The following is a 25,500-nucleotide window of genomic DNA, read 5'->3' as shown; positions in this document are numbered from 1 at the left end:
GGTCTTCTTCAGACTCTGTACCAAAAAGAGGCTGAAAGACAGGTTGAAAGAACATAGGGATGATGTACGACTTAAAGAGAGAGAGAAATGCGATATTTAAGCACACGAGAGAAACAGGACATGACATAGAGTGGGATGAGGCTAAGCAGATAGGAAGGGAGAAGAGAATGCTAGTGAGAAAATGGAAGGAGGCCAAGGAAATAGAGAAGAAAGGTGAAGAAGACACAATGAACTTGAATGGGGGACTGAAAATAAACAAAGAATGGAAGAAGGTGTTAGAAAGAGTGGAAAGGACAAGAGAGAAAGAGGAGAGAAGAAGGAAGAAGAATGAAGGAAAAAGAGCGTGAGACAAAGAATCCTACCACATCCATATGGAAGTAAATATGTTTAGCCTTTTAGGTGAAAGTACAGTTGACAAGGGAAAGCCACCTGCTACAATGTTCCAGAACAACTTTCTAATAGTCTGTAGGGGAGTAGTGTTTGTGTGTATATATATCGTCCTGTTTTTGTACCTTGTTACATTTGTACTTGGTGCTGAGTCTGAAGAAGACCTTGCTAGAAGGTTGAAACATAACCTTTGATTTATATATTAAAATAAATAAATTCTGCCTTGGTCAGCATATCGAATTTTTGGTGCTTTGTAATATTGTAATGTATTTGAATTTTAACTTGTATACTCGCAATTAAACTTTCCTGTATCTTACAAAAGAACTATAAACAAGAGGTGACATACGTCGCTCGCCTCATGTTACCTACATAATAAACGATGTAGCAGAAATATATTTTTCTCTTCCTTTTCGATATAATTATTTCCCAGTTTTCTTGAACTTGCCATTTCGCTGCTCTAAGAACATCATTTGAATAAATATTAATATTGTACATGTGTCGCCATCTGATATTCACAAAGAGCATGCCTACTGTTTTACTCGTGTTCATTTCATGGTGTTTTGTTTAGTAAGCACAATTTTAGCATTTGTATAAGTGGCAACAAAATTTATGTATTTTCAAAAAAGCAATTCAAGGCACTAATGGAAACTAGAAGTAGAGCCGTTTTTGTTTTAATACGTGTAGTTTTTTAATGAAAATTATTATTTGATTTTAAAGGGAAATGATTCCACAAATCACATCTGTGACAACTCATCGTTCTCGCCAATAGAATCAAAAGATAAGATGAAATATTCCTATTGAATACTCTCGCTCCTTGCTAACTTTCGCAGAAATCTTATACAATTGCACACCTTTTTTGCACTTTGTATTTCTTCTTATGCCAATTGCCATTTTCAACCGTTAGTGGGAATCTACAGGTGTTTGAATTCGTAAACTATTTTACAGGAACGTTTACCAACTTCGCAACACCTCTAGAGTCTGTCCCAGGAGCCTGTAAAGCAACGCTGCGAATACCGGAAAAGAAGGGAAGAATGCGCGTTGCCCCCTCCATGCAATCTCTTCTCTTTCTATTGTCATACGATCATTGGTCGAACACCACTTGCTCCTCAATCTCCTGGGACAATGTGTGTATAACTTTTTTCCATCTTGGAACTTGTCGCTTCTCGCAGTTGGAAACACTACCCTCAGTCAATCGCGGGAAGCTATCTTGTAGACAAGATTCAGGGAGCTGTCAGTGACAAATGGTGCTTACAGAGCGAATCATCAGCAATCTTTTAATTTAAGTCTGTAAGGTATATCTAACATTAGTGCTTTGCGTTGAAAGAATAAAGGAGGGATTTCTTTTTATTTATTTGAACGAGGTGCGTTCGAAAAGTAGGCCATCATGTCACGAAACTCAATCATATCCGTGAAGTTGTGAATAAGCTTATTAAGTTGAAACATTGCCCCAATTATTTTCTGTTCCTTCCCAAACGCCGTTCTGATTTACTTGTGTGTGAACGCGTGTTCCTTATTCCCTCCTGCCGAGCTCCAGCCGAACGGAATCTTAAAACTCTTTTTCTTCTGTTCCAATTGCGTTTGTTTCCAGATCACGGACGACTTTGGAGGCAACCCTCTGTGACGTTGAAATATTGGAAGTTCCAGCGAGCCTCGTGGACAAACACGGACCTGACATGAAATCCGTTCGACGTGGACCCACTTTGGGACCTTTTTCAACTTTTTTTTCTCTTCTGCGAGTTGTAAAGTCCGCGCGTTCATTATATCCCCAGCGGTTAACAAAGGGAGCGGTACTCTTTGTTAAAAGAAACACCCAAGCTGGCGGTTTTCTTTTGAAGTAGAAGCAACAAACTGGAGTAGGAAAGCGATGTTGCCAAATTGAAGAGATAAATAGGAAAAGCAGAAGGAAATTGTAAGGAAAAAAGAAAAAGAAAGAGAAACAAGATTAAAGAATATGGAAAGAGAAAATAAATACAGATAAAGATTAAAAAGGAAGTGTTTAAGGGTATTATCGAAAGGGGGGGGGGATATCCAACTCTTACATATTGGAATTCTGAATTAAACGTGTTAAATACTCAAATTGAGTTTTATAAACCCACTCAAAAATACTATTTATATGCATATTCACATATTTTAATTTACTACATTTAACCAATCAATGTGCTATCTTTAAGTTTTTTTGAAAATCGAACAATCAAAAAATATGGACAATGTAACATGGTATTTCATACAAATAGACATCAACTATTACACATTCATCCAAACTATTTTCGGGGGGTTATGAACGATTTTAAGGGTGGTCTTGAGTGATGGGCACCCCTGTTTAGGGAATAAGGGCAGATCAAGTATAGTGTTCTGTAAAGCTAAGAGAAAGTTACTTTCGGTAGACACACTGTCGTAATTAAATACTTTGTGGGGATTACGATATGGTTTGAGGGCGCGAATGATGTTTTTGGGGGCACATGATATAATCTGGGGGGACGCATGACATGATATTTGGGGGGAATGCGCCATTGGCTTTGAGGGGGGTGGGCACCTGTGCTCTCCATGAAGGAAATAATATTCTGCAGTATTGTCTTCATACTTAGGATTTTCACTAGCAGCCGTGAGTGATAACTTGCATTATGCAAAGTCTAAGAAAAAAACTAAAAGCACAACACTATAACAAAACAACAAAACAGCACCATAACGCAACACAACTAGTTAAAAAGAATCAACCCCGCACGTGGTTATGGAGCAAAAATAATGAGAGGCGCCTTTCAACTACAAGAAATGTAAGTAAAGAAAATGTGGCAACAACGTCTGAGTGCACGCGTTTGTCGGGAGCGGCTTGGCTATTGTTTGCTTTGTTGTCAGTGTTAAGTTTTATAAAAGGGTTGCCGATGGGGACATAATGAACGCGCGGACTTTAGAATCAGCAACACGCGTCGTGAGCAATAACTCTGGTCATTCTTAAGGAGTCTTTCTTCAGATGTCTTATGAGAGAATAGCTGGACGACGCTTGAGGAATTTCTAGTAAAGTTCATATCTCTGTTTTACTATCCAGCAGAAAATTAAGTTAGTCTTGAGTTTAGTCGACCGAGGTTTTGCTCAGTGCTATATTATTGGAAGCACGTTTCGTGCGCCATCTTTTGTTCTCCTGATGAACCTTAGTTAATGCATGACTAGCGACATCTTTGGATATAGCTTCAAACCTGACTTGCCTAACCTACTTACGTACGCATCTAACAGAATTGACAATATAGAGAAAAAGTCTGTAATTCACTTCCTGCTTCTTATACTCACTTCTTATGCACTCCTGGTGACGTATCTGGACTTACGATGTGGGGGTCGCGTGTTAAATTGTACATTTACGTGTAGAAGTTGTAAAATAACGTTGTTATTTGCCGCGATAATTATCCATATGGCGTGTTCCGTACTCATGAAACATTGTTCGTCGGTTACGTGCTACAAAACTAGGAATTCCTTATTGAAAGTGATCATTGGCCCACAAACCATTCACGGAAGGTTAGGTTAGGTTCAGTTAGGTTAGGCAAGCATAGTTATAACATTTCGTTCGTAAAACTTAAAACATTTCGTTCGTAAAACTACGCATATACACCTACGTATATAAAAACATTTCAATCTCCTTTTATTTCAAATTTCCAGACGTGACCCCCAGTTTTTTTTACAACAGATACATGATTAGGAGGCCAAAATTAGTTAGTATACCGAAAATTAACAAAATTGGAGACTTTCTCTATATTGTCAATTCGCTCCGAAATAAACCTATGAATAGGTTAGATTTAGTGCTGTTAGCTTACCTCGGTCCTCAGACAATAATAACGCGTTGTCTTGAGCCACTGCTGATGGTATATCTTCCAAGTTCCTAAACCTGTCGCTGTACGGGAGTCCTTGACTACAATGCCATGACGTTACCACTACGCCATCGAGGAGCCCTATATATTTATATATATATTATATGTATGTTGTGTGTGTGTGAATATAAATATATAATGCACACACACACCACCGGTGACTGTGGCGCATAACCAGTGACTCACCGAACCTAACCTACCTAACCTACTCATATGCTTATACAAACGTAAAAATTATTCTGTATTTTATAGGTAAAATTCCCCGTGCATATATATGAAGGCACATTTAGGGTATGTTGGGGTAGGGTCCCACACATTCTCGATCTCGGCCATTTTGGCGGTGATGTGATTAGCACCACGCTCCGGCCTCTTTCCCCTCCCCAGGGTTGCCCCTAAAGATACCCATTGATTTAAGGCTCGGTGAGCCCCGGAGCCGCTCTGTGCAGGGACAAGGCCGGAAAAATTCTGAACTTAGATCACCCTCCTTGGGGAAATATATAAGTTTGGGATTTTTCCGGACCTGTCCCGCATAAAGCGGCTCCGGAGCTCACCCAGCCCCAAATCATTGTACATAAAATGAAAACATTGTGCAGTCACAGGCAATTCTGGGTTGTAATGATCCGATTAAGAAAGTTAATGGGCTTTTTACAACACAGATATGTCCGTGACTGTACCACTATAAACCCTATTCCATCCAAACGTAATATGCAGTATACACTTTCTTTACTGTCAGCATCTTATCAGCTGAAATGTTTTAAATTTTAATCTATTTTCGAGTTTAAAATTGTGTCCAAAGGGGTCGCGATTTTCGCCTTGTGATTATTTTGTTATCTAGAAATATATATTTCATTGCTTCATGTAATTTTAAACAGAACAAAACAGTTAAATTTTATTTTCTTTCTTTACAGGGATTTGCAAGGAAACAATATAACAGTGATCTTCGAAACTGACTTCGAGGAGATGAGCAACCTGAGGATTCTGTAAGTACTTTTCACCTACATTAAACAACCTTCCAGTGTTTGCAATTTTTTTTTTTTTATCGAGTTTTGGGGCCCTCGTATATTTATCTAGTGTCGCTCTTTGTGCCACTTTCGGCTAGTCGCGACGATTAGATGAAATTGATGAAGATGGACTCACAAGGTACACCAATTGCCAGGCCGGGGCTCGAATCCAGAAATTTCGGTGGCGAGATTGAACCAGTGTTGCCACAATCTGTCAAAATTTCCCTCTCTAAGGGGCAAAATTTCCCTTTTTGGACCTTTTTTCCCTTCACCTAAACAAATATTATAATAATAATAATAATAATAATAATTATTATTATTATTATTATTAACAGCAGCAGTAGTAGTAGTAGCAGTAAAATTTCCGTTGTTCCATGCTCGTATAAATAAAATGTTACACAAATTATTCACATGTCAGTTTCATCGCTTTCTGGTCAGATGTCCCAGGTTTGAATCATGGTCAGCAATCCATTAAGTCGTTAATCCTCATCGTTACAATTTTTCGAAGATACAGAAAAGCGACGTACAATAAACTTAAAATAAATATAAGTAGATACAGGCTTTTATATTCAAGGGAGCAGAAATAAGAAGTTAAAAAAATAATAAATTAATATGAAACTAGAACTTAACACAAACTCAAAACTGTAATAATGTACAGTCAGGAGTCTTAAAATTTCCCTGAAATTGTGGCAAATTCCCTTTTGGTTAATTATTTCGGTCCGAATATCCCTGCAAAAGAGAAATTTCCCTTCACGAGGCAACACTGCATGATCGAACCTTGCCCTTCCTGAATCTATCACTTATGCTATTCGCTTGTGCATTTGCAGTTGTCATATTTGCTGGCGTATAAGACACACACCCCTTTTGTGAACCCGTTTTGCGAGGAAAGAGCTTTATCACTGAATATTATAATTAATTTGCAGTATTTCAAATCTGAAGTAATATGTAGGTCTACTTTCAACAAATAGCTTACGTAATGTAAATAGGAAATAATACATTTGAATATTCTTCGTCTAAATCACATATTCATCTCCAGAACTTGGAAACCTCGGCTTGTAAGCACGTCCACCTCAACCAGGGATCACAGCTCGACTGGCGCAGTGTTGCCACAATCTGAGGGCACAATTCCTCTTTCCAAGGGTCAGAATTTCCCTTTTTGGACTTTTTTCCCCTTCACCAAAACAAATATAATAATAATAATAATTATTATTATTATTAGCAGTTGTAGTAGTTGTAGCAGCAGCAGTAGTAGTAAAATTTCCGTTGGTCCATGTTCGTATGAATAAAAAATGTTACACACATTTTTCACATACAACATGTAGGCTTCATCGCTGTCTGGTCAGATGTCCCAGGTTTAAATCATGGTCGGGAATCCATTAAATCGTTAATTCTCACCGTTACAATTATCCAAATATACATAAAAGCGACGTACAATAAACTTAACAGAAATATAAATAGATTGAGTTGAGTTGTTGTGTTAAGTCCACTTTATGCACAGTAAGGCTAATTGGGACTGGACCTACAGCTTAAAGTGGGTTGCGAACCACTATGTGCCTCCACCGGGAATCGAAAAATATAAATAGATACATGCTTATATTCAAGGGAGCAGAAATGAGAAGGATCGGAAAGAAAATAAAGACGTGAATATGAAATTGGAACTTAACATAAACTGTAATAATGTAATGTCAGAAGTCTTAAAATTTCCCTGAAATTGTGATATTTTTCATCGAAATTCCCTTTTGGCTAAAATTTCGGTCCGAATTTCCCTGCAAAAGGGAAATTTTCCTTCATGTGGCAACACTGGCCTGGCGGCGTCCCCGGCACGCAAGTGCTCTTGGGAACACTCACGTGATCAGGACGCCGCCCGCCATTGGCTGCGGTCCCTGAATCAGAGTATCTGCGTATAAGATGCACCGCACCCTGTTTTTTAAACCTATTTTTATAGTAAAAAAAGGGGGTCTTATTCGCCAGCAAATACTGTAAATTGTGCCATTTTTATACAACTGAAAGTTTTTTCTGAACATATATCCGTGTCAAAAATAAGAAAAAATACATGCATGCTTTCCTTGCTTCGTTTTAAGAACGCATTTGCACCAATAAACTACTCTTCTGATAACGTAAAGCTGTAGCAGTACGAAATAAAATTTACATAAATTATTTCATGGTTAGTCTAGAATTGTAACAGATGTATTTTTGGATATTGCGAATAGTGGAAGGAAAATGTGCCCCCAGGAAAACGAGTGGTGGAAAATTTCATTTGGAACATTCTGCATTTTTACATAGGAAATAATGCAAGCGTATACTCCCTTGCCTTCACCCATGAGAGTACAGTTTCCTCTATGGCGCTCCTCCGACCCGAGTTAACCATATTTAAGGAATTATTTGGGGGAGGGGGTCCAGGGGTCCATCCCCACCCGAAGGACTTACCAAGTACTACTAAAATTAAATAATGAAAATATACTTATTTTGCAATTGTTGCTCATTTCCACCGAACGTACGGGAAGGCAAGGATAATATTTGGATCACACGCCTTTGAATTGACAGTACCAAAGAAAGTTTATGCACACTGCTACTTATAATAATATGCATAATATATTAATCAAGAACTTTACTTTCGTCAACTGTAACTGATCCTTTTTTATTATTCAATAAATATTCGTGTCTTTTATCTGTTTGACATTTCCTTGCCAGGACAGTTGTTTTTATACACAATTTGGCCATCTTAATGACACGTGATCTAGTAATGAATACGTGCTGTTATATCGCTATTCTTATACAGTCTTTATACCTATTTTATGTAATTATAGCAATACAATATTTATAAATGTACATATTATCAAAAAGCTATACATTATATTAACGCATTTATTAATTTAAACATATTATTTCTGAGCCACTTGGTTCACACCTCCCCCCCCCCTCCTTTGCGGAATATGTTTCTAGATATGTGCCTGACCATATTCTCTCCTCTTCACAAATATATATCATGCCGCCAATATCTATTTCCTTTGCGAAATTTGTTCGTCTGTTTCCTTTTCTCGCCTTTTCTCCGCACAAACAATGTAACTTTTGCATTAACTTGTTAGTAATCAGGACAAAACAAAACATTTTCATTTCTATTTCGAAGCAGTAAAATGCACCGATTTCTTTCCTATAATTATCACTCTGTTCAAGAACCTTTTAACGTAGACATTCCAATCCTTCCTGAACGTTTCGAAATCAATCCGTTGTTTCCGACTGGTCATAAGCACAGACTATATTCTAATCATCTTCCTTTTCTTCTTCTGTTCGCTGTGTAGCGAGCCGGTTCAAGTTGCAACACGAGAACTTGCATGCTTAGCAGATGTTACAAGTAGGTGGCGTGTTCGCCAACGCAATGCAAAAACATTTCTTTGTCCAACTTATTCCAAATTTAGAGCATTGGTGCTAATTGAATTTAGCCCGCGGCGAAAACAAATGAACTTCCTGCCAGCAGAACTCCAAACTACCACAATCTGAGGTAAAATGCATGTAATTCGTGACTCTCAAAGACATTCGAGTGCAAATAGGTATTAATATACTAGTTATCATAAGTTATGTATAGTCTACACGATAAATACAGTAGAAGTGTTCTTTATTGTTGTTTATGCACGATATTGTTAAAGTAGTTTGTCGTTATGTCAGCGAATATAATCGTGCATATGCACCATTTTAGTTAATAGCATTTAATTTTAGATGTACTGCAGATCATTTCGTTGTTTTCATCTTGGGGCTCAAATCTTTTTTTTTCCGGAGAGAAAAACACTTTGTAGATGAAGAGCCGGGGGGAAGGGGGTTAGCCCCCTAAAACCATGAGTGTTTGTAACATTTTGAAGTTTCACACACCTTCTGTGTTTTCAAAGCGTGAAAATAGGGCCTCCTCGATGGCGCAGTGGTAGGGTTGTCGCCTTGTAATCCAGGGGTTCCGAGTTCGTTACCCGGTTGTATGTTACGCCCTCCCTTGCCCGGGAAAACAAATGCTACCACTACCTAGATAGAGGCGGCAAAATCTCCCTCGGACAAGCGAAATAGCGTTACGGTCCAGGTTAAGTTCGTGTGTAGGAACCGGTGACCAACAGTGCATAGTAATAAGCCATATCGAATAAAAACAAAGACATATGTACTTTCAAATTACCACCTCTTTACCTGTAGCCGGGAAGCGGCTAGCTGCATACCTGAAAATCACGGGTAGCGACATGTATACGAAAATGATATAGCCCAAAATTAACATGAAAATAAAAAGTATATTCTATTCATAACCAACAAAAATGGAATTATTACAGGTCCCCACTTGCACTCTCACATTCTCTCTCAGATTCAATCCTCATGGGGTCATCGACACAAGAAATTATACATGACATGTACAAGTTTTATGACGACAAGCCCTAATTATTGCATTCTCAATTAATTTTATCTTACTTTTTGTCTAATCAGGTCATTTGTGATTTTGCTCCAGTGCTACTTAAATCCTAGCCCGCCCTTACTTAAGTTCACCTTTTGTTTTTAAAAAAGAAACTAGTCGGCGCGGTGACCATACATTACTTGACCAGTATAAACAAAGGCGTCTCAACGGCAATTACATTCACGTGAGCGGACGTTTTCCTTTTACAGGACCTCACGTGGTTCCAAACATAACAAATAACCTCCGTTGAGTGGCGCAAACATATACTCTCTAGCAGGCGGGACTTAAACACTTCGCCGCGACGAGCAATTCACATTACCAGGCAAATACTTTAACAAATAATCACATATGCGACCGGACATAGCTAGCAGCGACACAGCGCTGACACATAAAAATGAACAAACCTCAAGTAGAATATGCAATTAAGCGAGCGGCGCTTTACTCTAATAGTACGCACTTTAAACAAATACAAAGGAGCACAAACAACAATGAATTTAAGATCATAAAAAAATATCACAAGGAATAAGAAAAATTGACCTGAGACGAATAGATTACAGATGACAAGCGCGACGGGAGTTTGGTATGAAGTTCGAGTTGAGTGGGCGTTTTCAAAATGTCGACGAATTTCAAGGGCGTTCTCTAAATCAATCGGGCCGTCACGTGTTAAGGTTCACACAGATGAATACTTTACCATCTCTCAGCTTCCGGGGTGCATCCTGGCGTCTTTATGGGCGATTGAAAACACATAGTATCCACGCGAAAGGTTTCCTTGGTCGTGACGATGAAGATGCAAAAAGGGTTCAAACACCTAGTTCCCCGGCTCCTCTTCCTCTCGGGATCGATGGATCTCCGTGGTATGGCGCGGTTCGGACGTCGCATCTGAGCGGTCGTTGTAGGCGTCGTCGGCGTCGTCGGGGCGTCAACATCTCTCTCTACGTCTCTCTGTCGCGGCTGGTAGGCGTCGTCGGGGCGTTAACGTGGCGGATGGTAGGCATCGTCGGCGTATCAATAGGGCGGCGTTCGACGTTCTCTCTCTCTCTCCATGGCGGCGGATAGGCATCATCGGCGTAGTTTCTTCTGACATCGGGCGAATCGACGTAACGCCCTCATCTCTTTTCTTCCTCTAGCCCGCCATAGTTTCCGGTGTTCCTCGTTTCTCAAAAATTATAAATGGCGTAAGGTAATCACGGAAACACGGTTTCGCTTCAACTTCCCCCAGCGGTTGAGGTAGACGCACTCGTGTAGACTTACTGCCTATCACACACACTGGTGTTCGCACAACACAACAAAGTCCACTGTACACGAAAGGTAGCACGAAGGTGCTCTCGTTCCAAGAATCGCGGCAAAACTGTATATGGAGAGGTAGCACGGAGCTGCTCTCGCTACAAGGATCGCGGTAAGACTGTGTAACGAAAAACCATGTCCTTCGTTTTATTTGGATTTTGAAAAAGGACGCTAGGCGCACGTTGGAGTGACGCTTCCGGAGAGGTTATTCCACCACGCTCTATTGTCTCCAAACTAGGACGGACCGTGTCCGAAGTTTACTTGTGCGGATTAAGCTTCCGCCTGGCTGTCGCCCATAGCTCAATTGCAATCGCTGTCCACAAACTGATCAATTAGAACCGATTTGATCTGGCGTCCGTAATTGTCGCTTGATCGTGACGAAACTCCACACATCCGTCCTTGCACACATGCCGCTGCGCTGGTATAAGTTTCACATGAATCTGACCGTTGGAAACCGAGATATTTAAATGTTTGCCATTACGGTCGAATTTCCTAAGCTTTAGACGCATAGCGTGACCCTTCAGGTGCTCGCCCTTAACACACGCGAACGTCTCGTTCCTCCCGTCGGCTTGGCAAAAATCAAATATGTAATCTTACAAATTAAAACACTCAACACTTTGAATCAACACGTCTTTTTACCGCTACATACATGAATAATAATGATAATAATAATAATGACGGTAAATCTGACTGTCACACAGTGGAGGCACATAGTGGTTCAGAACCCACTTTGAACTTTAGATCCAATCGCGATTACCCTTACTGTGGACTTAAAACGCCAACTCAATCAATCAAAGCGTGGAAATAAGTTGCAGTGGCATGATTATATTTCCTATTTGTATTTTTACGTAGCATTTCTGCTACTTTTTGGCTAATCGCGACAATGAGGATTGGTGATGAATAGATGATATTGATTAAGGGGCAATCACAAATTACAACCATGATCAGGCCGGGATTCGAACCTGAGAACTTCTTCGGCGAGATGCTTTCGTTTCCAGAAGGGCTAAGTCTGTGTGTGTCTCAAATGAAAAAAATAGTGTATGCAATGTCCTCCAGAAACATTTTTTCACTAATTTTTATATGGGACAATGTATAAAAATGTATAATTGTTATGTAACCTGCATGAACATAGTCGTTCATACTCAGAGTAGACCATCCGTGTAGATTTTATTGAGCACTACTTTGTTGCTGATAAACCCCCATTACAATAAGTCCATCCCAACATTAGTGTGATATCTTGTTACTACTATGCATTACAGTATACAGTTTTCGTATTCATGTAGTGTAGCCAGTGGCGCACGCATATTTTTTTTTTTGGGGCGGGGGCTGTAATTATAAAGATGGATATAGAGCTGGTCTATAAAATGTTATGTAATCACCATTTTATTCAACATGGGTCAAAGGCAGAAATAATAATAGGTGGTCATTTTAGTTGTGGTTCGCATTTGTCACTTTTCTCCATAGTTCTTTTCCGCTGTCACTTGAAAATTTTGATCGTCTCAAAATTTTGGGAGCGGCTATGATCGATCCATCGGCTTCCCCCTGCGTACGTCAGTGAGTGTAACAAAGTTAATTTCAGGCAAAATACGTATTTTTGGTTATTGCTGACCAAATTCCATTGTTACTTATAAAAGCCGAACAATTGTTCTCAGGTTATCGGCCAGGTATATTCGATCTTAGCGTCCAACGTTTCGAGTGATGTATGCGCTCGAAATGTTGGACAATAACATCAAATTAACTTGGCTCATAATCCGAGAACACTTGTTCGAATCACGTCGCTAAGAAAGCTACAATTCGTATTTTCGAGAGAGAAGCTTATTCAACTTGTCTTGACGTTAATGCTAATTGATTCTGCTGTACACAATATGCAATTGAAGCTTGTCTAACGCTATATATTCAAGCAATTCGTAGATACTTGGTTACAGCCAGTCTGCCATTTATCATGGCGATTTTTAATGTGTGGAGTTTGTCTTTCTTTAGGGTCTATGCTTCCGTGCGAGCCTACGTCTTTTTGTCAATTGTCATGGCGGGGTTTCAAGAGTCGTTGGTCAAACCCTCCAACTGTCACAAGGTATAGGAATTGATTGTTGGGAGGATTGATGCTTGTCTAGATGAGTTGTAGTTAGGTGGAGGCAAAATAGAGTAGAGCGTGAAGAAGAATAGTTGACTTTTTATAGTTTCAGTTCCTTTCAAATTTGTACTCAATTCTTAATATACTTGTTACGGGTAATCAGAAATATTGTCCCCAAGGCAGATATGTCTTCAAGAAACATCACCTTTGAATTAAGAAATTTATATATGTTTTCATGTGTAAAATAACTGAGAACAATCAAGATAAGATTCACAATTTTCGATTATTTATAACCCATATACGAGATATCAAGAACACTGCCATCTATGATTCAGTTTCGAACTACCGACTTTTTCTCCCCTTCGTACGAGAAAAATGAATGCAAATTTACTTGTCGAAAGCCATCTCTAAGATCGGCTGGTGCTTGTTTTGTTTCTGCAATTCAATCCCTGGAATCTTCTTCTCTCGCTTCGCTTTCCAGGAAGATTCTTTGAACTGCAAGAATTTAATAGTCTTGAGTCTTGACTTCTCGTCTTCTTGTCTGTGATGATCCGGAAGAAGGGGGCCGAGAGAGAAAGACAAAGGAAGGGGAAAAGACGGAGTTGGGAATTGATCTGGCTTATATGTTGCAGGATTTGTGAAGTTACGAGCAGAGTTTCCAGTTCTTTCAAAAGATACAATTTCTTTGGGGAATGTCTTTTAAGAATAAAGTTTCCAGTAATGTACACAAGGAAACTTGAAAGATTTAAGAAGAATAAAAAAATCTTACCTCATAAAATTGAATTGGGGAATATTTGTCTTGCAGTAACTCTCACTTTAGTGACTTTAATGTACCGCGTGGCCAGAATTAAAGTTACCCAATTCAGAGCCCTCTGTAGCCTGTTTGAGGCATCGCAGAACTCTGAAATTTGGTGAATCCACTATGCAGACCATAGGGAAGAGGATGGCGATATAAAAATAGTTAAATTTTCCGCCACCAGGTTGAAATGTGGCGATGTATTTCCATGATGGGTTGTACAAATAATCACATTAAGTGATTTAGCTGAGTTATTAATTAGAAAGACATTTGTTAGTCGCTGGAAGTTGCGAGAAAATAATCTCTCGTTTATTGGAAGATTGCAAGGTAAAGGCAAATCCATAACCAATTGGAGCAGTTTGTCATTATTACAACCCATCATGGAAGTACAGCGCCACATTTCAACCTGGTGGCGGAAAATTCAACTATTTTTATCGCCATCCTCTTCCCCATGGTCTGCATAGTGGATTCACCAAATTTCAGAGTTCTACGATGCCTCAAACAGGCTAGAGAGGGCTCTGAGTTGGGTAACTTTAATTCTGGCCACCCGGTACATTGTATGCAGCCTACGTGCAAAGACTGGCCAAGATCATAGAGCCTGATGCCAGTTGGCTGCTACTTACATTCTGTCCCGGGAATGTTTGGAGCAAGACCGCGCAAAACGGTAGAGAAGGGGAGAAGGCGAGTGGGCGAAGCGCTGCTGCAAACGTCTGGTAGCTGCAATCGCGTTTTCCCCTCCATACACTCACCCACTTGCGCAGATGACTGTTTTCGTTCGCTAGCTCCATACATTCCCTGGACAGAGTGTAACTTTGAAGGCAGTAAATAATAGAACGTGATGCTAAGTGACTGGTACTCCAAATGCACAGAATACAAAGGATTCAATCTCTGCCAGTGTCCCGTCTTGAAGTTTTGAATTCTTCTCTTAGCAATGTTCAGTGTGCAGCGTTTTTGCAAAAACTGTGCCAAGATCATACAACTTCATGCCATCATAGAACTAGAACTGGTACCTAGGTTCGAAGGCACAGATTACAAAAGATCCAGCCTCTATAAATGCTCTAAACTGTTTTTTTGTTGAGTTTCTGAAACATCAGCACTCTTGTGCTCTGTCTGAAATATACGTTTTTAGTTTATTTTTACGGTGCCAAATATACTTGTTGGGTTAGCAATGCATAACATAGTATTTTTTCTTAACGATGCCTCAGGCAGCACTTTTAATTCTTATCAGTATGCCTTACACGAGTCATAGTTCTGTTGAAGTGACTGTAATAGGCTCTCTTTAGTGCTGGCTATAAATATCTTATTTAGGCAACTTTTATCTTGCCAGTGTTTGAAGTAGACATTGCTTGCCCGAAATTGTCAACTGTGCTTTCTGGGTAATGTCTGAAATACCTAACCATGGCTATCCAGCAATGCTTAGGAGAATAAAGCTACATAGTACAGTATAAGTTAAAAAGTAGTATACATAATGCAATTTCATTAATAACGGTTTAGGAATGTTTCGAGTTTATAGTTTGCAACGCTGAAAAGTCGGATGCGTGAACGAAAACTACATAACTACTATTCTCCCACCTTTTACCGAAGTCTCGCAATGAGAGATCTGCTCTGGGTACAACGCAGTGAGGCGTAAAAGAGAATGGGATTCTCGACTTGTAAAATATAAAGAGAAAAGAGAAGCTGGAGGAGATTTTTTCTTTCGTGATTTTACACCCTTGGAATCCTGACGTAGATGGCGCTACGCTTGAGGCTGGTCAGCTGGTCTGCTCTCTCAGTCAGTGCCATCTGCGCTTTCAAGAAATACGTCCCTATTCCTCACTGAAAACTGCTCTTGCTTTGTGATTTGGAAATCAGTAAAGAAAGCTCTGTTTAAATAGCATTGCGATCAGTTGCACAAAGCATTTCCAATACATTTCGAACAAACTACAGTCTTTGTTTACAATTCAATACCAACTTCCTCAACAGCTCTTCATACTCTTTGATTTGTAGTTTTCTGAGCCTTAGTCTTCTTGACAGCTTCCTTCCACATTCATCCTCTTCATACTGTTTTGACTTGCTGTTGCCTTAGCTTTCACGACAGCTTCCTTCAACATTCATTCTCCTCGTACTTTCTGAATTATAGTTCCCTGGGAGTCTTATTCTTCTCAACAGCTTCCTTCCACATTCATTCTCTTCATACTCTTTTGACTTGCTGTTACCTAAGCCTTAGCCTTCACAACAGGTTCCTTCCACATTCATCCTCTTCATACTCTTTTGACTTGCTGTTACCTAAGCCTTAGCCTTCACGACAGCTTCCTCCAACATTCATTCTCCTCGTACTTTCTGAATTATAGTTCCCTGGGAGTCTTATTCTTCTGAACAGCTTCCTTCCACATTTATTCTCTTCATACTCTTTTGACTTGCTGTTAGCTAAGCCTTAGCCTTCACAACAGCTTCCTTCAACATTCATTCTCCTCGTACTTTTTGAATTATAGTTCCCTGGGAGTCTTATTCTTCTGAACAGCTTCCTTCCACATTCATTCTCTTCATACTCTTTTGACTTGCTGTTACCTAAGCCTTAGCCTTCTCAACAGGTTCCTTCCACATTCATCCTTTTCATACTCTTTTGACTTGCTGTTACCTAAGCCTTAGCCTTCACGACAGCTTCCTCCAACATTCATTCTCCTCGTACTTTCTGAATTATAGTTCCCTGGGAGTCTTATTCTTCTGAACAGCTTCCTTCCACATTCATTCTCTTCATACTCTTTTGACTTGCTGTTACCTAAGCCTTAGCCTTCTCAACAGGTTCCTTCCACATTCATCCTTTTCATACTCTTTTGACTTGCTGTTACCTAAGCCTTAGCCTTCACAACAGCTTCCTCCAACATTCATTCTCCTCGTACTTTCTGAATTATAGTTCCCTGGGAGTCTTATTCTTCTGAACAGCTTCCTTCCACATTCATTCTCTTCATACTCTTTTGACTTGCTGTTAGCTAAGCCTTAGCCTTCACAACAGCTTCCTTCAACATTCATTCTCCTCGTACTTTTTGAATTATAGTTCCCTGGGAGTCTTATTCTTCTGAACAGCTTCCTTCCACATTCATTCTCTTCATACTCTTTTGACTTGCTGTTACCTAAGCCTTAGCCTTCACGACAGCTTACTCCAACATTCATTCTCCTCGTACTTTTTGAATTATAGTTCCCTGGGAGTCTTATTCTTCTCAACAGCTTCCTTCCACATTCATTCTCTTCATACTCTTTTGACTTGCTGTTACCTAAGCCTTAGCCTTCTCAACAGGTTCCTTCCACATTCATCCTTTTCATACTCTTTTGACTTGCTGTTACCTAAGCCTTAGCCTTCACGACAGCTTGCTCCAACATTCATTCTCCTCGTACTTTCTGAATTATAGTTCCCTGGGAGTCTTATTCTTCTCAACAGCTTCCTTCCACATTCATTCTCTTCATACTCTTTTGACTTGCTGTTAGCTAAGCCTTAGCCTTCACAACAGCTTCCTTCTACATTCATTCTCCTCGTACTTTTTGAATTATAGTTTCCTGGGAGTCTTATTCTTCTCAACAGCTTCCTTCCACATTCATTCTCTTCATACTCTTTTGACTTGCTGTTACCTAAGCCTTAGCCTTCACAACAGGTTCCTTCCACATTCATCCTCTTCATACTCTTTTGACTTGCTGTTACCTAAGCCTTAGCCTTCACGACAGCTTCCTCCAACATTCATTCTCCTCGTACTTTCTGAATTATAGTTCCCTGGGAGTCTTATTCTTCTGAACAGCTTCCTTCCACATTCATTCTCTTCATACTCTTTTGACTTGCTGTTAGCTAAGCCTTAGCCTTCACAACAGCTTCCTTCAACATTCATTCTCCTCGTACTTTTTGAATTATAGTTCCCTGGGAGTCTTATTCTTCTGAACAGCTTCCTTCCACATTCATTCTCTTCATACTCTTTTGACTTGCTGTTACCTAAGCCTTAGCCTTCTCAACAGGTTCCTTCACATTCATCCTTTTCATACTCTTTTGACTTGCTTTTACCTAAGCCTTAGCCTTCACGACAGCTTCCTCCAACATTCATTCTCCGCGTACTTTCTGAATTATAGTTCCCTGGGAGTCTTATTCTTCTGAACAGCTTCCTTCCACATTTATTCTCTTCATACTCTTTTGACTTGCTGTTAGCTAAGCCTTAGCCTTCACAACAGCTTCCTTCAACATTCATTCTCCTCGTACTTTTTGAATTATAGTTCCCTGGGAGTCTTATTCTTCTGAACAGCTTCCTTCCACATTCATTCTCTTCATACTCTTTTGACTTGCTGTTAGCTAAGCCTTAGCCTTCACAACAGCTTCCTTCAACATTCATTCTCCTCGTACTTTTTGAATTATAGTTCCCTGGGAGTCTTATTCTTCTCAACAGCTTCCTTCCACATTCATTCTCTTCATACTCTTTTGACTTGCTGTTACCTAAGCCTTAGCCTTCACAACAGGTTCCTTCCACATTCATCCTCTTCATACTCTTTTGACTTGCTGTTACCTAAGCCTTAGCCTTCACGACAGCTTCCTCCAACATTCATTCTCCTCGTACTTTCTGAATTATAGTTCCCTGGGAGTCTTATTCTTCTGAACAGCTTCCTTCCACATTTATTCTCTTCATACTCTTTTGACTTGCTGTTAGCTAAGCCTTAGCCTTCACAACAGCTTCCTTCAACATTCATTCTCCTCGTACTTTTTGAATTATAGTTCCCTGGGAGTCTTATTCTTCTGAACAGCTTCCTTCCACATTCATTCTCTTCATACTCTTTTGACTTGCTGTTACCTAAGCCTTAGCCTTCTCAACAGGTTCCTTCCACATTCATCCTTTTCATACTCTTTTGACTTGCTGTTACCTAAGCCTTAGCCTTCACGACAGCTTCCTCCAACATTCATTCTCCTCGTACTTTCTGAATTATAGTTCCCTGGGAGTCTTATTCTTCTGAACAGCTTCCTTCCACATTCATTCTCTTCATACTCTTTTGACTTGCTGTTACCTAAGCCTTAGCCTTCTCAACAGGTTCCTTCCACATTCATCCTTTTCATACTCTTTTGACTTGCTGTTACCTAAGCCTTAGCCTTCACAACAGCTTCCTCCAACATTCATTCTCCTCGTACTTTCTGAATTATAGTTCCCTGGGAGTCTTATTCTTCTGAACAGCTTCCTTCCACATTCATTCTCTTCATACTCTTTTGACTTGCTGTTAGCTAAGCCTTAGCCTTCACAACAGCTTCCTTCAACATTCATTCTCCTCGTACTTTTTGAATTATAGTTCCCTGGGAGTCTTATTCTTCTGAACAGCTTCCTTCCACATTCATTCTCTTCATACTCTTTTGACTTGCTGTTACCTAAGCCTTAGCCTTCACGACAGCTTACTCCAACATTCATTCTCCTCGTACTTTTTGAATTATAGTTCCCTGGGAGTCTTATTCTTCTCAACAGCTTCCTTCCACATTCATTCTCTTCATACTCTTTTGACTTGCTGTTACCTAAGCCTTAGCCTTCTCAACAGGTTCCTTCCACATTCATCCTTTTCATACTCTTTTGACTTGCTGTTACCTAAGCCTTAGCCTTCACGACAGCTTGCTCCAACATTCATTCTCCTCGTACTTTCTGAATTATAGTTCCCTGGGAGTCTTATTCTTCTCAACAGCTTCCTTCCACATTCATTCTCTTCATACTCTTTTGACTTGCTGTTAGCTAAGCCTTAGCCTTCACAACAGCTTCCTTCTACATTCATTCTCCTCGTACTTTTTGAATTATAGTTTCCTGGGAGTCTTATTCTTCTCAACAGCTTCCTTCCACATTCATTCTCTTCATACTCTTTTGACTTGCTGTTACCTAAGCCTTAGCCTTCACAACAGGTTCCTTCCACATTCATCCTCTTCATACTCTTTTGACTTGCTGTTACCTAAGCCTTAGCCTTCACGACAGCTTCCTCCAACATTCATTCTCCTCGTACTTTCTGAATTATAGTTCCCTGGGAGTCTTATTCTTCTGAACAGCTTCCTTCCACATTCATTCTCTTCATACTCTTTTGACTTGCTGTTAGCTAAGCCTTAGCCTTCACAACAGCTTCCTTCAACATTCATTCTCCTCGTACTTTTTGAATTATAGTTCCCTGGGAGTCTTATTCTTCTGAACAGCTTCCTTCCACATTCATTCTCTTCATACTCTTTTGACTTGCTGTTACCTAAGCCTTAGCCTTCTCAACAGGTTCCTTCACATTCATCCTTTTCATACTCTTTTGACTTGCTTTTACCTAAGCCTTAGCCTTCACGACAGCTTCCTCCAACATTCATTCTCCGCGTACTTTCTGAATTATAGTTCCCTGGGAGTCTTATTCTTCTGAACAGCTTCCTTCCACATTCATTCTCTTCATACTCTTTTGACTTGCTGTTAGCTAAGCCTTAGCCTTCACAACAGCTTCCTTCAACATTCATTCTCCTCGTACTTTTTGAATTATAGTTCCCTGGGAGTCTTATTCTTCTGAACAGCTTCCTTCCACATTCATTCTCTTCATACTCTTTTGACTTGCTGTTAGCTAAGCCTTAGCCTTCACAACAGCTTCCTTCAACATTCATTCTCCTCGTACTTTTTGAATTATAGTTCCCTGGGAGTCTTATTCTTCTCAACAGCTTCCTTCAACATTCATTCTCTTCATACTCTTTTGACTTGCTGTTACCTAAGCCTTAGCCTTCACAACAGGTTCCTTCCACATTCATCCTCTTCATACTCTTTTGACTTGCTGTTACCTAAGCCTTAGCCTTCACGACAGCTTCCTCCAACATTCATTCTCCTCGTACTTTCTGAATTATAGTTCCCTGGGAGTCTTATTCTTCTCAACAGCTTCCTTCCACATTCATTCTCTTCATACTCTTTTGACTTGCTGTTAGCTAAGCCTTAGGTTTCACAACAGCTTCCTTCAACATTCATTTCCCTCGTACTTTTTGAATTATAGTTCCATGGGAGTCTTATTCTTCTGAACAGCTTCCTTCCACATTCATTCTCTTCATACTCTTTTGACTTGCTGTTACCTAAGCCTTAGCCTTCTCAACAGGTTCCTTCCACATTCATCCTTTTCATACTCTTTTGACTTGCTGTTACCTAAGCCTTAGCCTTCACGACAGCTTCCTCCAACATTCATTCTCCTCGTACTTTCTGAATTATAGTTCCCTGGGAGTCTTATTCTTCTGAACAGCTTCCTTCCACATTCATCCTCTTCATACTCTTTTGAGTTGCTGTTAGCTAAGCCTTAGCCTTCACAACAGCTTCCTTCAACATTCATTCTCCTCGTAGTTTCTGAATTATAGTTCCCTGGGAGTCTTATTCTTCTGAACAGCTTCCTTCCACATTCATCCTCTTCATACTCTTTTGACTTGCTGTTACCTAAGCCTTAGCCTTCACAACAGCTTCCTTCAACATTCATTCTCCTCGTACTTTCTGAATTATAGTTACCTGGGAGTCTTATTCTTCTCAACAGGTTCCTTCTACATCCATTCTCTTCATACTGTTTGATTGCAGTTTCCTGAACCGTAGAACTTTCAACAGCTTCCTTCAACATTCATTCTCCTCATGCTTTATGATACTTAGTTCCCTGGGAATCCTATCCTTCTCAACAGCCTGCTTCCACATTCATCCTCTTTATACTCTTTGACTTGCTGTTTCTTAAGCCTTAGGCTTCACAACAGCTTCCTTTAACATTCATTTTCCTCGTACTTTCTGATAGTTCCCAGGGAGTCTTATTCTACTCAACAGCTTCCTTCAACATTCATTCTCTTCATACTCTTTGATTTGCTGTTTCCTGAGCCCTCTCAACAGCTTCCTTCCACTCTTTGATTTGCTGTTTACTGAGCATTAGCTACCTCAAAAGCTACCTTTAATTTGTATTCTCTTCATACTCTACTGCACAGTTCCCTGTGAGGTTTAGCCTTCTCACAACTTGCTTCCACATTCATTCTTTCCATATTCTCCGATTTATAGTTTTGGCAGCCTTAGACTTTTCGACAGCTCTCTTCAACTCGCATTCACTTCATACTCTTTGATTTACAGGTCCTTGCAAGCCTTTGCCTTCTTAACAGCTTTCTTTTTTTAGGATTAATTCTCTTCAAAATCTTGATTTACATACCGGAGCAACGTATCCTCTTCCAACTCGTTATTTACAATATTGTGCGGGCTTTTGCCACGTCATCTGCTTTATTCTTAATTCTCTCCTTTTTCCTCTGATTTTACACTGCGATCTGAAGGTGTTTTTTGTCGTTCTGATTGTCTTTTTGGCCTTCCAAATCGGCGAGAAATGACATTCTTGTCCGCTTTCTTGGTTTTCTCTGTATTTTAACTGTTCCTTACACTAATTATTTTGAAGTGTGCTAGTGCTCTTCCTGACTACCATTATTTCATCAACAGATCGTTGTCATTCTGCGCATTTTCTGTCTGGATACATTATGTTCACTTGCCCGCCCTACCCAATTGCACATTCGTTCCTCATTTCGCTTCATCGTCCTTACGCTGCACTCATTTACTGATTCATTTTTATGCTTGTAGCAATTTTGTACTTCTGCAAGAAAAGAGGCACAGGGTTTAAGAATGTTTGGGGATTTGCTTGGAGAGAAATGTTCATAATGTATATTTGTTCTATGGATTTTGAAAAGGAGTTTGATTGTGTAAGCTGCTAAAGATTGATAAATAATCTGTAAAATACTACAATCTAGTGGAGGGATAGAATGCTTATGTGTAATCTGCAAGCAATTTTGAGAAGCGGAAATAAAAATGAAATATGACTTGACTGCTCCTGTTGATTTTGTTAGCCAGGGACACGGTGCGTGGATCAAATTTTGTTTTGGATCTGTATGAAGTCATGGGATCAATTCCGGATGAAATTGATATTTTTCTGATTTTGGTTACTCGCTCAGATTCATTCGCTTCTTTATTCACTTATTAATTGCAATTTATTACTGTTTATGTTATCGTATCATTTATGATTATTATCTTCTCTCGCTACTAACTCTGAAAAACATGCAAGAGGGAATTAACTCGTATCTTTTTCAAAATTCCAGGCAAATTATGGATAACCAAATCCACACAATCGAAAGAGGAGCATTTCGGGATCTCACATCGCTGGAGAGAATGTAAGTACATTAAAGTATGCACCATTCAGCGTGTGGTTGTTACATGTGTGGTGTTGTGTGCTTTTGTGATGGTCCGATGGGCTTAAAGTTGATTGATTCTCGGTCAGTTGTCTTTAGTTTCTCAGCATCTTCCATGATCAACTACTGATATTTTCTTTTTCTGGAGCAACAGTCCCGTTGTGGTTGAGATACATCTTGTCTCCCCCTTCTTGTTTATTTCTATAGTGGACGTTTATCTAGAGGGGGTTTGTTCGAGGTTCCACCTAGTATTCGAAACCCATCCCTACGTCAAGTGCGGAGAGAAACTTTGACAGTTTAGGCCAATGATGAAGAGAACGGCATGCGCTGTTCACATCGCAGTTGGCCGAGGTTTCTCTTCACCTCTTCACCTATTTCATATTCCTCCGCTTTTTGTGGAATGAAGCTACCGTGTTTTCAATCCTTGTTTGTCTACTGGCACGCTGTACCCAATATACCTAACTGTTTACTTGGTTTGTGAATTCTGACACTATTTCCTATAGGCAAGAATGGCTGCAGACAAGACTGTTTTATTGTAGGAATGGTTCTACTAGTGCTTACCGCATAGGCCAGGAGGTGTATCATGGTGTTCCCGTCACGGAGTGATCTGTCGTCTGCCAGGCAAGCAAATAATATCAGTACGTTATTCAAGGACTTCAAGGGTAAATTCTTTTCCGCTAGGCATCTGAAATGCCTGTCCTCTCCGTAGAGAATGTGTCAACCAGGTGTTCAAATTCACTCCTAAACGCTTACTGGCTGGATGCACTTACGTGCCGAGGCCGAGGTCTCGCAGCAGACGCCAGAGCATCCAGTGGCGGGAAGTGTACCAGGTAATCCTTCTGAGATATAATTATAGCATTGGTTACTTCATGGATCTATCCAGGTTAGTTTCGTGCCTATTTTTTTGGATGGTCAGGAAGGCTTAAGCAATCTGTTGAGTCTGTGTAGTTCTGGATTCTAAGTTTTCTCTTTTGTTCTTCTCTCTTTTTTCTCTCCTTCCTCTCTCTCTCTTCTTTTTTTTCACTCTTTTGCTCTCTCCAATTTCTTGCTTTCTCTCTTCTTTCCTCTTTCGTTTTTTTCTTCTGAGAGAGAGAGAGAGAAGAAATACATTGGAGAGAGCAGAAGAGAGAGGAAAAAGAAGAGAGAGATATATCTTTCTTTCTTCTTTCCTCTCTCTAGTTTCTTTCTATTTCTTCTGAAAGAAAGAGATCTCTCTCTTCTTTTTCTTCTGCTCTCTCTCCAATTTCTTTCTTATCTCTCTCTTTCTCTGAACAAAAGAGAGAAACGAAAGAGAGGAAAGAAGAGCGAAAGATACCTCTCTCTTCTTTTTATTATCTTCTGCTCTCTCCAATTTCTTTCTTCTCTCCCTTTCTCTCTGAAGAAAAAACAGAGAAACGAGAGAGAGGAAAGAAGAGATAAAGAGATCTGTTTTCTTTAATTCTTTCTTTATTTCTTTCTTTAAGAGAGAGAGGCTCTCTCTCTCTCTCTCTTTCTCTTTCTATTCCTATCTCTCTTTGTCTCTCTCTTTCTCTTTCTATTCCTATCTCTCTTTGTCTCTCTCTCTATCTATCGTTCTGAGAGAGAGAGAGAGAGAGAGAGAGAGAGAGAGAGAGAGAGAGAGAGAGAGAGAGAAGGATTCTGTCCTTTTGTCTCGTATACATTCGTCGTCATTAAACTTCAATGCTAGAAGAACTCAATTCAATAAGACGCCGCCACCAATATTAAAACTTTCCACTATGAAACATTCATATGTACGGAGCAAGTACTTTAAAAACCTGGAGAATTTCTCTTACACCTTTGACCTTTGAATGCAGCGGTTTTTCCATGTGGGGGGCCTTAGTGTTAGGATTGAATACCCCCTTCCAGTTTGCTGCTTTGTGAGCATTCAGGAATTTATCAGGGGGAAGAGAATCATGCCGAAAATCTCGTAAAAAAAAAAGGCTATCCATGTTGCACTGCGATCCATATTACCCGACGTTGCCTCCAACGACTACCAGAGATTAGAAATTCTAAGCAACTTCTCCCGCTTTTATCTACAGAGTTAGCATTCGAAAAGAGAACCCCACCGGATCGATCCTAGGGTTAGGGGGGGGGGGGGGAGAGGTTCTTCTCGCTGGGGTTAATCGCCCGGAAATTGGGGGCTGCTGATTACAGAATGCCTCTCGGTCTCCTGGATCGTTGCGGTGTTTTAGCATGTAAGCGGCGGGAATCACTCCACCAAAGGGATTAGAAGTGGTCTGTGGTACGTGGGAACCGCACGGCATTTTGGTCCAAATAACATGTTCATCGTGTTAACGAAGTTTCGTTGGGGGGTCAAAATAAAACGAACTGGTTTTTCGGTTGGTCGATTGGCGAAAGCATAAATTAATATGCAAATTAATTTCTTTTTTGAAAACATCCGCTTTCAAATTTTCACCCGCTGATGCAGATTAATCGTTGAAAAATTACCGGGCCAAAAGCGCAGATGAGATTACCATGCTAAAAAAAGATACGTTATTAACAGGAATTATCACTCGGTAATCTTGAG

The 25,500-nt window shown here is 40.0% G+C and overlaps 1 protein-coding gene across 4 annotated transcripts in view; it reads left to right on the top strand.

Moving 5' to 3' along the window:
- The window catches only part of sli (slit guidance ligand), a 710,118-nt gene that overhangs the window by 213,636 nt on the left and 470,982 nt on the right, over positions 1-25,500 (top strand). For 3 of the 4 annotated variants that reach the window (XM_083142572.1, XM_083142575.1, XM_083142571.1), the window contains exons 2-3: positions 5,150-5,221; positions 22,884-22,955. In XM_083142572.1, coding sequence (XP_082998698.1) covers positions 5,150-5,221; positions 22,884-22,955 — 144 coding nt within the window. The remainder of the gene's footprint in view (positions 1-5,149; positions 5,222-22,883; positions 22,956-25,500) is intronic. The other variant, XM_083142573.1, reaches the window with a different exon arrangement.

This window comes from Lepisma saccharinum, chromosome 21 (assembly GCF_977018435.1).
Source record: "Lepisma saccharinum chromosome 21, izLepSacc3.1, whole genome shotgun sequence".
Classification (NCBI taxonomy): Eukaryota; Metazoa; Arthropoda; class Insecta; order Zygentoma; family Lepismatidae; genus Lepisma; species Lepisma saccharinum.
The sequence above is the reverse complement of the archived record's forward strand: the minus strand, read 5'-3'. Positions and strand labels throughout refer to the sequence as shown.